This window comes from Scardinius erythrophthalmus (genome assembly GCF_964197995.2).
Source record: "Scardinius erythrophthalmus genome assembly, chromosome: 7".
NCBI classification, from domain to species: Eukaryota; Metazoa; Chordata; class Actinopteri; order Cypriniformes; family Leuciscidae; genus Scardinius; species Scardinius erythrophthalmus.
The window spans coordinates 13,082,150-13,099,501 of NC_138227.1; the positions used below are offsets into that span (position 1 = coordinate 13,082,150).

Here is a 17,352-nt window from a genome sequence, read left to right on the forward strand (position 1 = left end):
GGATTTTTTATATCTCGAACGGTTTGGCCGTGGCGAGGAAACGAATTTATGGCGAATAATGGGACACAGGAAGTGTGTTATAACTTCTGCATACATTAACTGATCTTGATGAAACTTCAGCAATGTGTTCGTGGTAAAAGGCCGATCAGATGGATGTAATTATTGTGAGTCAAAGTTATAGCGCCACCAACTGGCAGCAGGAAGTTTGTCACTTTCAAAATGCTTTGAAATCACCCTCTTAGTTTTACCCGATTTGCTTCAAACTTTATGTGTATAATGTAGATACACGGCAGATGTAGACCTGTGAAAGGATTATTGATATCTTAGATACTGTTGCCGTGGCAACGCATCAAACTTTAATGTTCTTTTCGGATGCGTTTGAGACTCTTAGCATGCTTGAAATTGGATGAAACTCGACAGACACATAACACTTATTAGCCAGTAGACATGTGAAAAGTTTCAGAAACGGGCGTGGCAGGGGGGCTCAACAGCGCCCCCTTGAACGGGGTCTGAAAACATGGTCCATATATCAAACACGCTTGCATGAATTAATATGAAACTCGGTACACATATAGATGTCATCGGGCCGAACAACTTTCCCTCTGTCAAGTTTCACGCCAGCCCAACAGGAAGTCGGCTATTATGGGTTGTTTGGAAAACGCTTGCTGTGGAATGTGATGTACTCCTCCTAGAGAATTCATTCAATCACCTCCAAACTCAGTCAGCATGTAGTCAAGACTTTGAGGATGCTAAATTGCGGACGGATTTTTGATATCTCGAACGGTTTGGCCGTGGCGAGGAATCGAATTTATGGCGAGAAAAGAGAAACACGAAGTGGAATAACTTCTGCATACATTAACTGATCTTGATGAAACTTCAGCAGTGTGTTCGTGGTAAGAGGCCGATCAGATGGATGTAGCTATTGTGAGTCAAAGTTATAGCGCCACCAACTGGCAGCAGGAAGTGTGTCACTTTCAACATGCTTTTGACAAAAGTGGGGGGGTTAGTTTTAACTACAGTAGAAAATAAAATTGTTTGTATATTGTTCTCATCAAGCCGGACAACTTTCTAATTTACATTCATTAGCTCCAGCCATCAGGAAGTCAGATATTTTGGTCTGAATGTGGATTTTTTTTTGCTAAATCAGCCTCTGAATTTTTAGCCACTCCTCTTACACTATTTATTTTATTCCCACCAAACTTTTTCAACATGATGAAAATACATTAAATATGCTAAATTGTGAATGGATAATAAATATCTTAAACGGTTTTGCTATGGCGAGGGATTAAAGTAATGTCCAAAAATGAAACACTAAAAATCTTCTAAAAATGTAATTATATACCATTTATTTCTATATAAAAGTATACAAATATCACAACTAAACCCATTTTATTCTGTTTTTGCAATTCAAGAAGAATGAAAAAGTTAAAAACAGTCTATTTAGTGCTATTTGGTTAAACAAAAAAGCAAACATAGGGCTATACTGCCCTCTTGTGTCCAAAAGGACATCAAAATAGTATATAAAACTTTTTACCAGGTAGGCCAATATTGTATTTAAATATACATTTATTAGGTATGTGTCTGAGGATATTTTCCCACCGGTTAATCGACGTGTAACACCGCTGGGGGCTTTTGAATTGCCAACTTAAAAACGAAAGTAAAATATGTTAGTCCGCACTGACATTGATAGTGGTTGAGCGAGCGTATCAAATGAATTCCTATAGAAGTAGGAATTAACTGAAAAACGTTCACTCTGTTCTGCTCGTTCCTCACCGTGGATGCGCACCGTTTTAAATCGCTAATATGAGCATTTTAGTTTAATTTTAAAATTAGCACCTTTTGGGGGGAGGATTGCTTGAAATTATTTTACAAAAGCACAATGTTGTGTTTTATTGCGACTGTACACAAATATAAGTTAACACTTTGCAGTTTGAATGTCGTCCTGTATAAAGACGGAGTATGTTTTTTTTTTTTTCAATCGCACCCACGCCACACACACACACACACACACACACGGTTTACTATCTTTGTTGGGACTCTCCATAGACTTAATGGTTTTATACTGTACAAACTGTATATTCTATCTCCTCACACTAACCCTAGCCCTAAACCTACCTATCACAGAAAACTTTCTGCATTTTTACATTTCCAAAAAAAACTCATTCTGTATGATTTATAAGCTTGTTTACCCATGGGGACCTCTATTTAGGTCCCCACTGTGACACGAGTCCCCATGAGTCGGTGTGCATTCAGGTTGAAGTCCCCACCGGGATAGAAAAACATGAACACACACACACACACACACACACACACACACACACACACACACACACACACACACACACACTCCAGCATTGTAATCTTGACATCGCAGCCTGTCCATTATAGCCTTCATAAAATATAATAATAAAATAGTCAACCTAACATATAAAAATTACACTGCTCTAAATAGTCAGTAGTACAATTCATACATTCACAGTAAGCACCGCTCCACTGTGATGTTTCCAAGCACATTTTTGCGCTTGTGAAGAGGATGATTTTTTCCATCGATATTGGAACATGAGTGAAGAACAAAGCCTATAATAAAGAATAGTTTAGCATCCAAATACATCGCAAATGTTGAAACAAGAGGGTTACGTGAGCCCAACACTGCTTTCTTTCATTTTTATTTTTACATTAAATTTAAAGGATTTGTTGTGGAATATTTTGAGTGTATCATAAAATCAGAATAAGGTAAGTCAAGTAATATTTTTGGTCTTTTATATATATATATATAAATATAGCTGCGAGCAGTGATGAAGGGCCAAAGCCGGCGGTACCGCCACCCCGGTGCCTTTAGGTAACTAAAGGCACCGGGGTTGCGGTGCCACCGGCTTGGGCCCGTAATCGCTGCTCGCAGCTATATTTAGGGCCCAAGCCCTGAAAGGGCGAAGGCCCTATTGTTTCCGTAAGGATTATTAGGGCCCAAGCCCTGAAAGGGCGAAGGCCCTATTGTTTCCGTAAGGATTCTTTTTTTTTTTTTCTTTTTTTTCTTCATTATTTTTTTTTTTGCCTTTTTGCCACTTTTGGGGCCCTTAACATGCTCAAAAACTCTTGAAATTTTGCACACACGTCAGAACCTGCGGCCATCAGGGCCGGGCTGAAGCTGGTACTGGGGCGTGGCAGGGGGGCTCGACAGCGCCCCCTGGAATGGGGTCCGAAAACTTGGTCCATAAATCAAACACGCTTGCATGTAATAATATGAAACTCAGTACACATATAGATCTCATCGGGCCGAACAACTTTCGTGCTCTAAGTTTTACAAAAGCCCAACAGGAAGTCGGTTATTATACGTTGTTTGGAAAACGCATACAATGGAATGTGAAATACTCCTCCTAGGGATTTCATCCGATCGCCACCAAACTCGGTGAGAATAAAGTCAAGACATTGAGGATGAATTCTTGCGAACGGATTTTTGATATCTCGAACGGTTTGGTCGTGGCGAGGAAACGAATTTATGGCGAATAATGGGACACAGGAAGTGTGTTATAACTTCTGCATACATTAACTGATCTTGATGAAACTTCAGCAGTGTGTTCGTTGTAACAGGCCGATCACATGGATGTGACTATTGTGAGTCAAAGTTATAGCGCCACCAACTGGCAGCAGGAAGTGTGTCACTTTCAAAATGCTTTGAAGTCACCCTCTTAATTTTACCCGATTTGCTTCAAACTTTATGTGTATAATGTAAACACAGGGCAGATGTAGACCTGTGAAAGGATTATTGATATCTTAGATACTGTTGCCGTGGCAACGCATCAAGTTTTAATATTCTTTTCGGATGCGTTTGAGACTCTTAACATGCTTGAAATTGGATGAAACTCGACAGACACATAACACGTATTAGCCAGTAGACATGTGAAAAGTTTCAGAAACGGGCGTGGCAGGGGGGCTCAACAGCGCCCTCTTGAACAGGGTCTGAAAACTTGGTCCATATATCAAAAACGCTTGCATGAAGTAATATGAAACTCGGTACACATATAGATTTCGTCGGGCCGAACAACTTTCCTTCTGACAAGTTTCACGCCAGCCCAACAGGAAGTCAGCTATTATGGGTTGTTTGGAAAACGCTTGCTGTGGAATGTGATGTACTCCTCCTAGAGAATTCATTCAATCACCTCCAAACTCAGTCAGCATGAAGTAAAGACATTGAGGATGCTAAATTGCGGACGGATTTTTGATATCTTGAACGGTTTGGCCGTGGTGAGGAAACGAATTTATGGCGAGAAAAGAGAGACACGAAGTGTTATAACTTCTGCATACATCAACTGATCTTGATGAAACTTCAGCAGTGTGTTCGTGGTATGAGGCCGATCAGATGGATGTGACTATTGTGAGTCAAAGTTATAGCGCCACCAACTGGCAGCAGGAAGTGTGTCACTTTCAACATGCTTTTGACAAAAGTGGGGGGGTTAGTTTTAAATACAGTAAAAAAAAAAAAATTTATATTGTTCTCATCAAGCCGGACAACTTTCTAATTTACATTCATTAGCTCAGAGCAAAAGGAAGTCAGATATTTTGGTCTGAATGTGGATTTTTTTGCAAAATCAGCCTATGAATTTTTAGCCACTCCTCTTAAACTATTTATTTTATTCCCACCAAACTTTTTCAACATGATGAAAATACATTAAATATGCTAAATTGTGAACGGATTATAAATATCTCAAACGGTTTTGCTATGGCGAGGGATTAAAGTAATGTCCAAAAAGGAAAAACTAAAAGCCTCAAATTTTCTAAAAATGTAATTATATACCATTTATTTCTATATAAAAGTATACAAACATCACAACTAAACATTTTATTCTTTTTTTTCAATTTAAGAATGAATTTTAAGTTTAAAAACTGCCAGAATGGTTGTTTAGTCTAAACAATACATAAATAAAGTCAAACATAGTGCTATACTGCCCTCTTGTGTTCAAAATCAGGTAGGCCTATTATATCTATATATAAATATACTAGGTATGTGATGGTTAGAATATTTTACCACCGGTTAACTGACGTGTGACACCGCTGGGGGCTTTTTAATCGCTAACTTAAAAACTAAAGTAAAATATGTTCGTCCGCACTGACATTTATATTGGTTGAGCGAGCGTTTCAAATGAATTCCTATGGAAGTAGGAATTAACTGAAAAACGTTCACTCTGTTCTGCTCGTTCCTCGCCGTGGACGTGCACCGTTATGAATGCCCGTGCAGCCATGAGCATTTTAGTTTCATTTTAAAATTAGCGCCTTTCGGGGGGTGGATTGCTTGAAATTATTTTACAAAAGCACAATTTTGTGTTTTATTGCAACTGTACACAAATATAAGTTAACACTTTGCAGTTTGAATGTCGTCCTGTATAATGATGGAGTATGTTTTTATGTGTCTACTGTTCAATCGCGCCCACGCCACACACACACACACACGGTTTACTATCTTTGTGGGTACTCTCCATGGACTTAATGGTTTTTATACTGTACAAACTGTATATTCTATCTCCTCACACTAACCCTACCCCTAAACCTACCTATCCCATAAAACTTTCTGCATTTTTACATTTCCAAAAAAACTCATTCTGTATGATTTATAATCTTGTTTACCCATGGGGACCTCTATTTAGGTCCCCACTGTGACACGAGTCCCCATGAGTCTGTGTGCATTCAGGTTAAAGTCCCCACCGGGATAGAAAAACATGAACACACACACACACACACACTCCAGCATTACAATCTTGACATCGCAGCCTGTTCATTATAGCCTTAATAAAATATAATAATAAAATAGTCAACCTAACATATAAAAATTACACTGCTCTAAATAGTCAGTAGTACAATTCGTACATTCACAGTAAGCACCGCTCGCTCCACTGTGATGTTTCCAAGCAAATTTTTGCGCATGTGAAGAGGATGATTTTTTCCATCAATATTGGAACACGAGTGAAGAACAAAGCCTATAATAAAGAATAGTTTAGCATCCAAATACATCGCAAATGTTGAAACATTTTGATTCTGATGAGGGTTACGTGAGCCCAACACTGCTTACTTTCATTTTTACTTTTACATTAAATTTAAAGGATTTGTTGTGGAATATTTTGAGTGTATCATAAAATCTGAATAAAAAAATAATAATAATAAAAAAATAAAAAAAATGAATGAATGAATGAATAAATAAATAAATATATATATGTATGTGTATATATACACTGCTCAAAAAAATTAAAGGAACACTTTGAAAACACATCAGATCTCAATGGGGAAAAATATCATGCTGGATATCTATACTAATATAGACTGGGTAATGTGTTACGAACGAAAGGATGCCACATTGTTTGATGGAAATGAAAATAATCAACCTACAGAGGATTGAATTCAAAGACACCCCGGAAATCTAAGTGAAAAAATGATGCAGCAGGCTTGTCAATTTTGCTGAAATTTCATTGCAGCAACTCAAAATGGTTCTCAGTAGTTTGTATGGCCCCCACGTGCTTGTATGCATGCCTAACAACGTTGGGGCATGCTCCTACTGAGACGACGGATGGTGTCCTGGGGTATTTCCTCCCAGATCTGGACCAGCGCATCACAAAGCTCCTGGACAGTCTGAGGTGCAACCAGGTGATGTCAGATGGACTGAAACACAATGTCCCAGAGGTGTTCTATTGGATGTAGGTCAGGTGAGCGTGGTGGCCCTTCCATGGTATCATTCCTTCATCCTCCAGCAACTGCCTGCATGCTCTCGCCACATGAGGCCGGGCATTGTTGTGCACCAGGAGGAACCCAGGACCCACTGCACCAGCACAGGGTCTGACAATGGATCCAAGGATTTCATCCCGATACCTAATGGCAGTCAGGGTTCCATTGTCTAGCCTGCAGAGGTCTGTGCGTCCCTCCATGGATATGCCACCCCAGACCATCACTGACCCACCACCAAACCGGTCATGCTGAACGATGTTACAGGCAGCATAACATTCTCCACGGCTTCTCCAGACCCTTTCCTGTCTGTCATGTGCTCAGGGTGAACCTGCTCTCATTTGTGAAAACCACAGGGCACCAGTAGCGGACCTGCCAATTCTGGTGTTCAATGGGAAATGCCAATCGAGCTCCCTGGTGCTGGGCAGTGAGCACAGGGCCCACTAGAAGACGTCGGGCCCTCAGGCCACCCTCATGAAGTCTGTTTCTGATTGTTTGGTCAGAGACATTCACACCAGTGGCCTGCTGGAGGTCATTTTGTAGGGTTCTGGCAGTGCTCATCATGTTCCTCCTCGCACATAGGAGCAGATACCGGTCCTGCTGATGGGTTAAGGACCTTCTACGGCCTTGTCCAGCTCTCCTAGAGTAGCTGTCTGTCTTCCTGGAATCTCCTCCATGCTCTTGAGACTGTGCTGGGAGACACAGCAAACCTTCTGGCAATGGCACGTATTGATAAGCCATCCTGAAGGAGCTGGACTGCCTGTGCAACCTCTGTAGGGTCCAGGTATCGCCTCATGCTACCAGTAGTGACACTGACCCTAGCCAAATGCAAAACTGGTGAAAAACAGTCTGAAAAGATGAGTAGGGAAAAAATGTCAGTGGCCTCCACCTGTAAAACCATTCCTGTTTTGGGGGTTGTCTCACTGTTGCCCATCTAGTGCACCTGCTGTTATTGTCATTAACACTAAAGCTGCTGAAACTGATTACCAACCCCCTCTGTTACTTAACTGACCAGATCAATATCCCAGGAGTTTAACTGACTTGATGCTATTCTCTGATTAAAAAGTGTTCCCTTAATTTTTTTGAGCAGTGTATATATATATATATATATATATATATATATATAGCTGCGAGCAGCGATAAAGGGCCAAAGCCGGCGGCACCGCCACCCTAAAGGCACCGGGGTTGCGGTGCCACCGGCTTGGGCCCGTAATCGCTGCTCGCAGCTATATTTTTTTTTTTTCTTTTTTTTCTTCATTATTTTTTTTTTTGCCTTTTTGCCACTTTTGGGGCCCTTAACATGCTCAAAAACTCTTGAAATTTTGCACACACGTCAGAACCTGCGGCCATCAGGGCCGGGCTGAAGCTGGTACTGGGGCGTGGCAGGGGGGCTCGACAGCGCCCCCTGGAATGGGGTCCGAAAACTTGGTCCATAAATCAAACACGCTTGCATGTAATAATATGAAACTCAGTACACATATAGATCTCATCGGGCCGAACAACTTTCGTGCTCTAAGTTTTACAAAAGCCCAACAGGAAGTCGGTTATTATACGTTGTTTGGAAAACGCATACAATGGAATGTGAAATACTCCTCCTAGGGATTTCATCCGATCGCCACCAAACTCGGTGAGAATAAAGTCAAGACATTGAGGATGAATTCTTGCGAACGGATTTTTGATATCTCGAACGGTTTGGCCGTGGCGAGGAAACGAATTTATGGCGAATAATGGGACACAGGAAGTGTGTTATAACTTCTGCATACATTAACTGATCTTGATGAAACTTCAGCAGTGTGTTCGTTGTAAGAGGCCGATCACATGGATGTGACTATTGTGAGTCAAAGTTATAGCGCCACCAACTGGCAGCAGGAAGTGTGTCACTTTCAAAATGCTTTGAAGTTACCCTCTTAATTTCACCCGATTTGCTTCAAACTTTATGTGTATAATGTAAACACAGGGCAGATGTAGACCTGTGAAAGGATTATTGATATCTTAGATACTGTTGCCGTGGCAACGCATCAAGTTTTAATATTCTTTTCGGATGCGTTTGAGACTCTTAACATGCTTGAAATTGGATGAAACTCGACAGACACATAACACTTATTAGCCAGTAGACATGTGAAAAGTTTCAGAAACGGGCGTGGCAGGGGGGCTCAACAGCGCCCTCTTGAACAGGGTCTGAAAACTTGGTCCATATATCAAACACGCTTGCATGAAATAATATGAAACTCGGTACACATATAGATTTCGTCGGGCCGAACAACTTTCCCTCTGACAAGTTTCACGCCAGCCCAACAGGAAGTCAGCTATTATGGGTTGTTTGGAAAACGCTTGCTGTGGAATGTGATGTACTCCTCCTAGAGAATTCATTCAATCACCTCCAAACTCAGTCAGCATGAAGTAAAGACATTGAGGATGCTAAATTGCGGACGGATTTTTGATATCTTGAACGGTTTGGCCGTGGTGAGGAAACGAATTTATGGCGAGAAAAGAGAGACACGAAGTGTTATAACTTCTGCATACATCAACTGATCTTGATGAAACTTCAGCAGTGTGTTCGTGGTAAGAGGCCGATCAGATGGATGTGACTATTGTGAGTCAAAGTTATAGCGCCACCAACTGGCAGCAGGAAGTGTGTCACTTTCAACATGCTTTTGACAAAAGTGGGGGGGTTAGTTTTAAATACAGTAAAAAAAAAATGTTTTTATATTGTTCTCATCAAGCCGGACAACTTTCTAATTTACATTCATTAGCTCAGAGCAAAAGGAAGTCAGATATTTTGGTCTGAATGTGGATTTTTTTGCAAAATCAGCCTATGAATTTTTAGCCACTCCTCTTAAACTATTTATTTAATTCCCACCAAACTTTTTCAACATGATGAAAATACATTAAATATGCTAAATTGTGAACGGATAATAAATATCTCAAACGGTTTTGCTATGGCGAAGGATTAAAGTAATGTCCAAAAAGGAAAAACTAAAAGCCTCAAATTTTCTAAAAATGTAATTATATACCATTTATTTCTATATAAAAGTATACAAACATCACAACTAAACATTTTATTATTTTTTTTCAATTTAAGAATGAATTTTAAGTTTAAAAACTGCCAGAATGGTTGTTTAGTCTAAACAATACATAAATAAAGTCAAACATAGTGCTATACTGCCCTCTTGTGTTCAAAATCAGGTAGGCCTATTCAGGGCTTGACATTAACTTTTTTGCTCACTAGCCAATGTGGCTAGTGGTTTTCCAAAGTTACTAGCCACACAGCATTTTTACTAGCCACATTTTTGTTGTTGTGAAATTACCTGATAAAAGTTGACCATGGCGTGCTAAAATGTACTTGAACTAGATTTACAACCCTTTTAAATGTAAAACCACTGTATACACCAAAATCAAGACTACATAAATATATAACAATACAGGTCATTATAATTAGCTCTGATAAGGTTGTGTGTAAAGCTCCTTTTTTTAAATAAAACCATGTATTGTGTATTATGTAGCCACATTGCTCCACCGGCATACGACATAACTCCAGCAGGTTCTTTGCTGTCGGTCACTAGCGACAATACTCATTAGGGCTGTGAAAATTGCTCAAAAATGACCTTTGAATATTCCCTCTAAAAAAAAAAACATAGCTTATAGGCCTATTCGAACTATTCGAACATCTGGTTGCGCATTTTGTCAATGACGCGCATTAAGTCAATAACAGGACAAATTAATACAAAGAGACATAACTACTTGTATAGGTAGTTTATTTAAGTTTAAACATATTTGACAACGTATTACCTACACGAAAACAAGTAAATCAACTAATAAGACCGCAGACCTCACTCACTCTCGCTCGCAGGCACTCTTTCTCTCTCTCGCCCTCACCCTCAACACCAAACGCGAATAGAGCATCTGGCGCGAGTGTAAAGACGCGTTTACGCGCGTCTGGAGGTCTTGCGGTGCGAATGAGGCGTCACGCGCTCTGTGCATAACAGTTTAAAAATGAACAACAATAAGCGAATGTTGAGAGCTGATCAATAGTTTTATGCAAGCAATTTAAGGTCGCGACTCTTATATAGCAGGCTTCATACAGTGATTGAAACAAATATTATTAACATTGATTGAAGTTTTACAGTATAAATAATTGACATTGAATGCTCCGAGCGAGCTGTGCTGTGGTAAACATGGAACTTTTCCTTGACATGAAACGGTAAATAATCAAACCAGTGGAAGCCTGCAGTGCATGAAACTGCTGTATCTAACCTACCTTATTCATGCAATATCTATTCAGTCAGTACAGTAGCCTACACTTCACTAATGTTTCTGTTTAACGTTAAATAAAATGACCCCTCAGGCAGCGCGCCCACTCGCAAAGCAGACAGCCGCGCCTCTGCTACCGCGGGCGTTTTTCCACATTCGAATATTAATTTTCACCTTCGAAATTCTGTTTTTTTTTTAAACTATTTGAATATATATTCGAATTTAGAATATTCGTTGACAGCCCTATGGGAGTTGTAGTGTCGTAGTGTCACACTTATTTTCAGATGCCTTTTGAAATGACTACAATTATTCAACCCGCCAAAGTGGCTAGTTGGAGTGACTGTGTTACCCGCCACGAGCAAAATCCACCCGCATTTGGCGGGTTGGCGGGTGTTAATGTCAAGCCCTGGGCCTATTATATCTATATATAAATATACTAGGTATGTGACGGTGAGAATATTTTACCACCGGTTAACTGACGTGTGACACCGCTGGGGGCTTTTTAATCGCTAACTTAAAAACTAAAGTAAAATATGTTCGTCCGCACTGACATTTATATTGGTTGAGCGAGCGTTTCAAATGAATTCCTATGGAAGTAGGAATTAACTGAAAAACGTTCACTCTGTTCTGCTCGTTCCTCGCCGTGGACGTGCACCGTTATGAATGCCCGTGCAGCCATGAGCATTTTAGTTTCATTTTAAAATTAGCACCTTTCGGGGGGTGGATTGCTTGAAATTATTTTACAAAAGCACAATTTTGTGTTTTATTGCAACTGTACACAAATATAAGTTAACACTTTGCAGTTTGAATGTCGTCCTGTATAATGATGGAGTATGTTTTTATGTGTCTACTGTTCAATCGCGCCCACGCCACACACACACACACACACACACACACACACACACACACACACACACACACGGTTTACTATCTTTGTGGGTACTCTCCATGGACTTAATGGTTTTTATACTGTACAAACTGTATATTCTATCTCCTCACACTAACCCTACCCCTAAACCTACCTATCCCATAAAACTTTCTGCATTTTTACATTTCCAAAAAAACTCATTCTGTATGATTTATAATCTTGTTTACCCATGGGGACCTCTATTTAGGTCCCCACTGTGACACGAGTCCCCATGAGTCTGTGTGCATTCAGGTTAAAGTCCCCACCGGGATAGAAAAACATGAACACACACACACACACACACTCCAGCATTACAATCTTGACATCGCAGCCTGTTCATTATAGCCTTAATAAAATATAATAATAAAATAGTCAACCTAACATATAAAAATTACACTGCTCTAAATAGTCAGTAGTACAATTCGTACATTCACAGTAAGCACCGCTCGCTCCACTGTGATGTTTCCAAGCAAATTTTTGCGCATGTGAAGAGGATGATTTTTTCCATCAATATTGGAACACGAGTGAAGAACAAAGCCTATAATAAAGAATAGTTTAGCATCCAAATACATCGCAAATGTTGAAACATTTTGATTCTGATGAGGGTTACGTGAGCCCAACACTGCTTACTTTCATTTTTACTTTTACATTAAATTTAAAGGATTTGTTGTGGAATATTTTGAGTGTATCATAAAATCTGAATAAAAAAATAATAATAATAAAAAAATAAAAAAAATGAATGAATGAATGAATAAATAAATAAATATATATATGTATGTGATAAAGGGCCAAAGCCGGCGGCACCGCCACCCTAAAGGCACCGGGGTTGCGGTGCCACCGGCTTGGGCCCGTAATCGCTGCTCGCAGCTATATTTATTATTAATATTATTATTATTTTGTCAACCTTTCGGGCACTTTTGGGACCCTTAACATGCTCGAAAACTCTTGAAATTTTGCACACAGGTCCGAACCCGCGGCCATCAGGGCCGGGCTGAAGCTGGTACCCGGGCGTGGCAGGGGGCCTCGACAGCGCCCCCTGGAACGGGATCCGAACACTTGTCCATAAATCAGACACGCTTGCATGTAATAATATGAAACTCGGTACACATATAGATCTCATAGGGCCGAACAACTTTCGTGCTCTAAGTTTTACGCCAGCCAAACAGGAAGTTGGCTATTTAGCGTTGTTTGGAAACGCATGCTGTGGAATTTAATGTACTCCTCCTAGGGAATTCGTCGATTCGCCTCCAAACTCGGTGTGCATGAAGTCAAGACATTGAGGATGCTAAATTGCGGACGGATTTTTGATATCTCGAACGGTTTGGCCGTGGCGAGGAAACAAATTTATGGCGAAAAAATGAAACAGGAAGTGTGTTATAACTTCTGCATACATTAACTGATCTTGATGAAACTTCAGCAGTGTGTTCGTTGTAAGAGGCCGATCGCACTGATGTGACTATTGTGAGTCAAAGTTATAGCACCACCAACAGGCAGCAGGAAGTACATCACTTTCAAAATGCTTTGAAATCAGTGTCTTATTTTTACCCGATTTGCTTCAAACTTTATGTGTACAATGTAGACACACGGCAGATGTAGACCTGTGAAAGGATTATTGATATCTTAGATACTGTTGCCGTGGCAACGCATCAAACTTTAATATTATTTTTTGATGCTTTTGAGACTCTTAACATACTTGAAATTGCATGAAACTCAACAGACACATCACATTTATTAGCCCGTAGACATGTGCAAAGTTTCAGAAACGGGCGTGGTGAAATGGCTCAGTAGCGCCACCTTTAGTCAAAAGTGGGGGGGTTAGTTTTATCAACAGCAACAAAACTTGGTATGTGTATTGTTCTCATCAAGACGGACAACTTTCTAATTTACATGAACCATCTCCGACCAACAGGAAGAGAGATATTTTGGTTTGAATGTGGATTTTCTGACGAATTTTCTCTCCCTCTCTCTGTGTCTGTGTGTGTGTGAGGGGAGGGGGGGATTTGACTATTGCTTTTATATTGTTAATCAAGGTTTCAGGGGCTTTTGGGGTCCTTAACGTGCTCAAAAACTCTTGAAACTTTGCACACAGGTCAGAACCCACGGCCATCAGGGCCGGGCTGAAGCTGGTACCCGGGCGTGGCTGGGGGGCTCAACAGCGCCCCCTTGAACGGGGTTCTAAAACTTGATCCATATATCAAACACGCTCGCATGAATTAATATGAAACTCGGTACACATATAGATCTCATCGGGCCGAACAACTTTACCCCGGTCAAGTTTTACGCCAGCCCAACAGGAAGTTGGCTATTATGGGTTGTTTGGAAAACCCTTGCTGTGGAATGTGAAATACTCCTCCTAGAAAATTCACCGTGTCCCCTTCAAACTCGGTGTGCATGTAGTCAAGACTTTGAGGATGCTAAATTGCGGACGGATTTTTGATATCTCGAACGGTTTGGCTGTGGCGAGGAATCGAATTTATGGCGAGAAAAGAGAAACACGGAAGTGGAATAACTTCTGCATACATTAACTGATCTTGATGAAACTTCAGCAGTGTGTTCGTGGTAAGAGGCCGATCAGATGGATGTAGCTATTGTGAGTCAAAGTTATAGCGCCACCAACTGGCAGCAGGAAGTGTGTCACTTTCAACATGCTTTTGACAAAAGTGGGGGGGTTAGTTTTAACTACAGTAAAGAAAAAACAGTTTGTATATTGTTTTCATCAAGCCGGACAACTTTCTAATTTACATTCAATAGCTCTGGCCATCAGGAAGTCAGATATTTTGGTCTGAATGTGAATTTTTTTGCAAAATCAGCCTCTGAATTTTTAGCCACTCCTCTTAAACTATTTATTTCATTTGTACCAAACTTTTTCAACATGATGAAACTACATTAAATATGCTAAATTGTGAATGGATAATAAATATCTCAAACGGTTTTGCTATGGCGAGGGATTAAAGTAATGTCCAAAAAGGAAACACTAAAAATCTTCTAAAAATGTAATTATATACCATTTATTTCTATATAAAAGAATACAAATATCACAACTAAACCCATTTTATTCTGTTTTTGCAATTCAAGAAGAATGAAAAAGTTAAAACAGGCTATTTAGTGCTATGTGGTTCAACAAAAAAGCAAACATAGGGCTATACTGCCCTCTTGTGTCCAAAAGGACATCAAAATAGTATATAAAACTTTTTACCAGGTAGGCCAATATTGTATTTAAATATACATTTATTAGGTATGTGTCTGAGGATATTTTCCCACCGGTTAATCGACGTGTGACACGAGTGGGTGCTTTTAAATCGCTAATATAATAGTGAAAGAAAAATAATGATAATGTTGCACACACAAATCACACACATGTGGGAAAGAATGATGCTTTTAAACAACACTAAACCGCCATTAGGTGTCGCCAGGCATCCATCTTAATAAGCGAGTCATTGCTTCATTCGTTCAAACGATTCGTTCGAATGAGTCGATCATGATTAAGACAGATGTTTATGGATTGATCATTCAATCTTTGAGTCAACCGATTCGTTAAAAATGCTGAATCGTTCAGTTATGAGAAAACACGTGATGCGTGATGGTTCTGCCGTGATCTTTGTTTAACTATTTTCGCTGCTGAAACAGAACAAAAACAGTCAACATTGCATCTAAAATGTAAGTGACTTAATTGTAACTGTTTATTAACCTGTTGTATGAAATCTAGGGGTGGGAGAAAAAAATTATTCTTAGATGCATCGCGATGCGGACGTGGACGATTCTGAATCGATTCACAAATGTCAAAAAATCGATTCTCTAAAAAAATATTTTTCTAATAACGTAATATTGACGGAAGGCAAAAGGCGGAACTCTAAGCGGACGTGCGTGCAGTCTGTGGCGCGCACATAACAGAGAAGTTTCTTCTGCTCACCAAGGCTGCATTTATTTGGTTAAAAATACAAACAAAAACAGTAATATTGTAAAATATTATTCCAATTTAAAACAGTTTAAAATATATTAAAATAGAAAGCAGCTGTTATTTATTCCTGTGATCAAAGCTGAGTTTTCAGCATCATTACTCCAGTCGTCACTGTCACATGATCCTTCAGAAATTATTCTAATATGATGATTGATACTCAAGAAACATTCATTATTATTTTAAATGTCGAAAACAGTTGTGTACAGTCTTTGATGAATAGAAAGTTCAAAAGAACAGCATTTATCTGAAATCTAAAGCTTTTGTAACGTTAAACACTACCGCTCAAAAGTTTTGGGTTAGTAATAATTAAAATTTTATTTTTGGGGGAAATAAATAAAATAAATCAGTACTTTTATTTATGAAGGATGAGTTAAACTGATCAACAGTTACAGTAAAGACATTTATAATGTTAAAAATATATATATTTGAAATATATGCTGTTCTTTTGAACTTTACATTCATCAAAGCATTTTGAAAAAAAAAAATCTGTACACAACTGTTTTCAACATTGAAAATAATAATGAATATTTATTGAGCATCAATCATCATATTAGTATGATTTCTGAAGGATCATGTGACACTGAAGACTGGAGTAATGATGCTGAAAACTCAACTTTGATCACAGAAATGAATTACTATGTAAAATATTTAAAAATTGAAAACAGCTGTTTTAAATTGGAATAATATTTCACAATATTACTGTTTTTGTTTGTATTTTTAATCAATAAATGCAGCCTTGGTGAGCAGAAGAGACTTCTCCTAAAAACATTAAAAATCTTACTGACCCCAAACTTTTGAACAATAATATATATATATATATATATATACACATATATATGTATGTGTGTGTATGTATGTATGTATGTATGTATGTATGTATATATATATATATATATATATATATATATATATATATATATATATATATATATATATATATATAAATATAGCTGCGAGCAGCGATGGAGGGCCCAAGCCGGCGGTACCGCCACCCCGGTGCCTTTAGGTAACTAAAGGCACCGGGGTTGCGGTGCCACCGGCTTGGGCCCGTAATCGCTGCTCGCAGCTATATTTTACATTGAATTTTTTTTCCATTTTTCTTTACAAATATTTTTTAAAAACATGGATTATCTTGATACCTTTTTTGAAGATTTAGAAAAGAAATCCTGGATGCTCCTTTTGGGATAATTTGAGCTTTTCTGTTCATCTCTGCTTTCATCTGCTACATTTCTATTCTTCTGAGGAGAGGAAGACTTTTCGTTTGAATTTCCAACAAATTCCACAGTGAACGGGTGGGACTGATCAACCAAGTACAGTGTGCAACCAGATGTCAGACATCGAGACTCGCCACGACCCAAAGACTGACCGTCCAGGGAAGATGGGTTGGGCCCGAGCTGTAGAAAAACAGAATGGATACTCACTTATGCTTTCCTAGAGATTTAAGTATTAAAAAAATAATTGGTTTCATAAAATGTATTCTCTTAGTAAATTGTAACATGCTGTTTTTTTTGTTTTGTTTTTTGGGTGTGTG

At 39.1% G+C, this 17,352-nt stretch overlaps 1 protein-coding gene across 1 annotated transcript in view; it reads right to left on the minus strand.

The window, feature by feature from the left end:
• pnkp (polynucleotide kinase 3'-phosphatase) overlaps window positions 1-17,352 on the minus strand; it is a 29,024-nt gene that overhangs the window by 10,886 nt on the left and 786 nt on the right. The window contains exon 4 of the mRNA XM_081370301.1: window positions 16,961-17,215. Coding sequence (XP_081226427.1) covers window positions 16,961-17,215 — 255 coding nt within the window. The remainder of the gene's footprint in view (window positions 1-16,960; window positions 17,216-17,352) is intronic.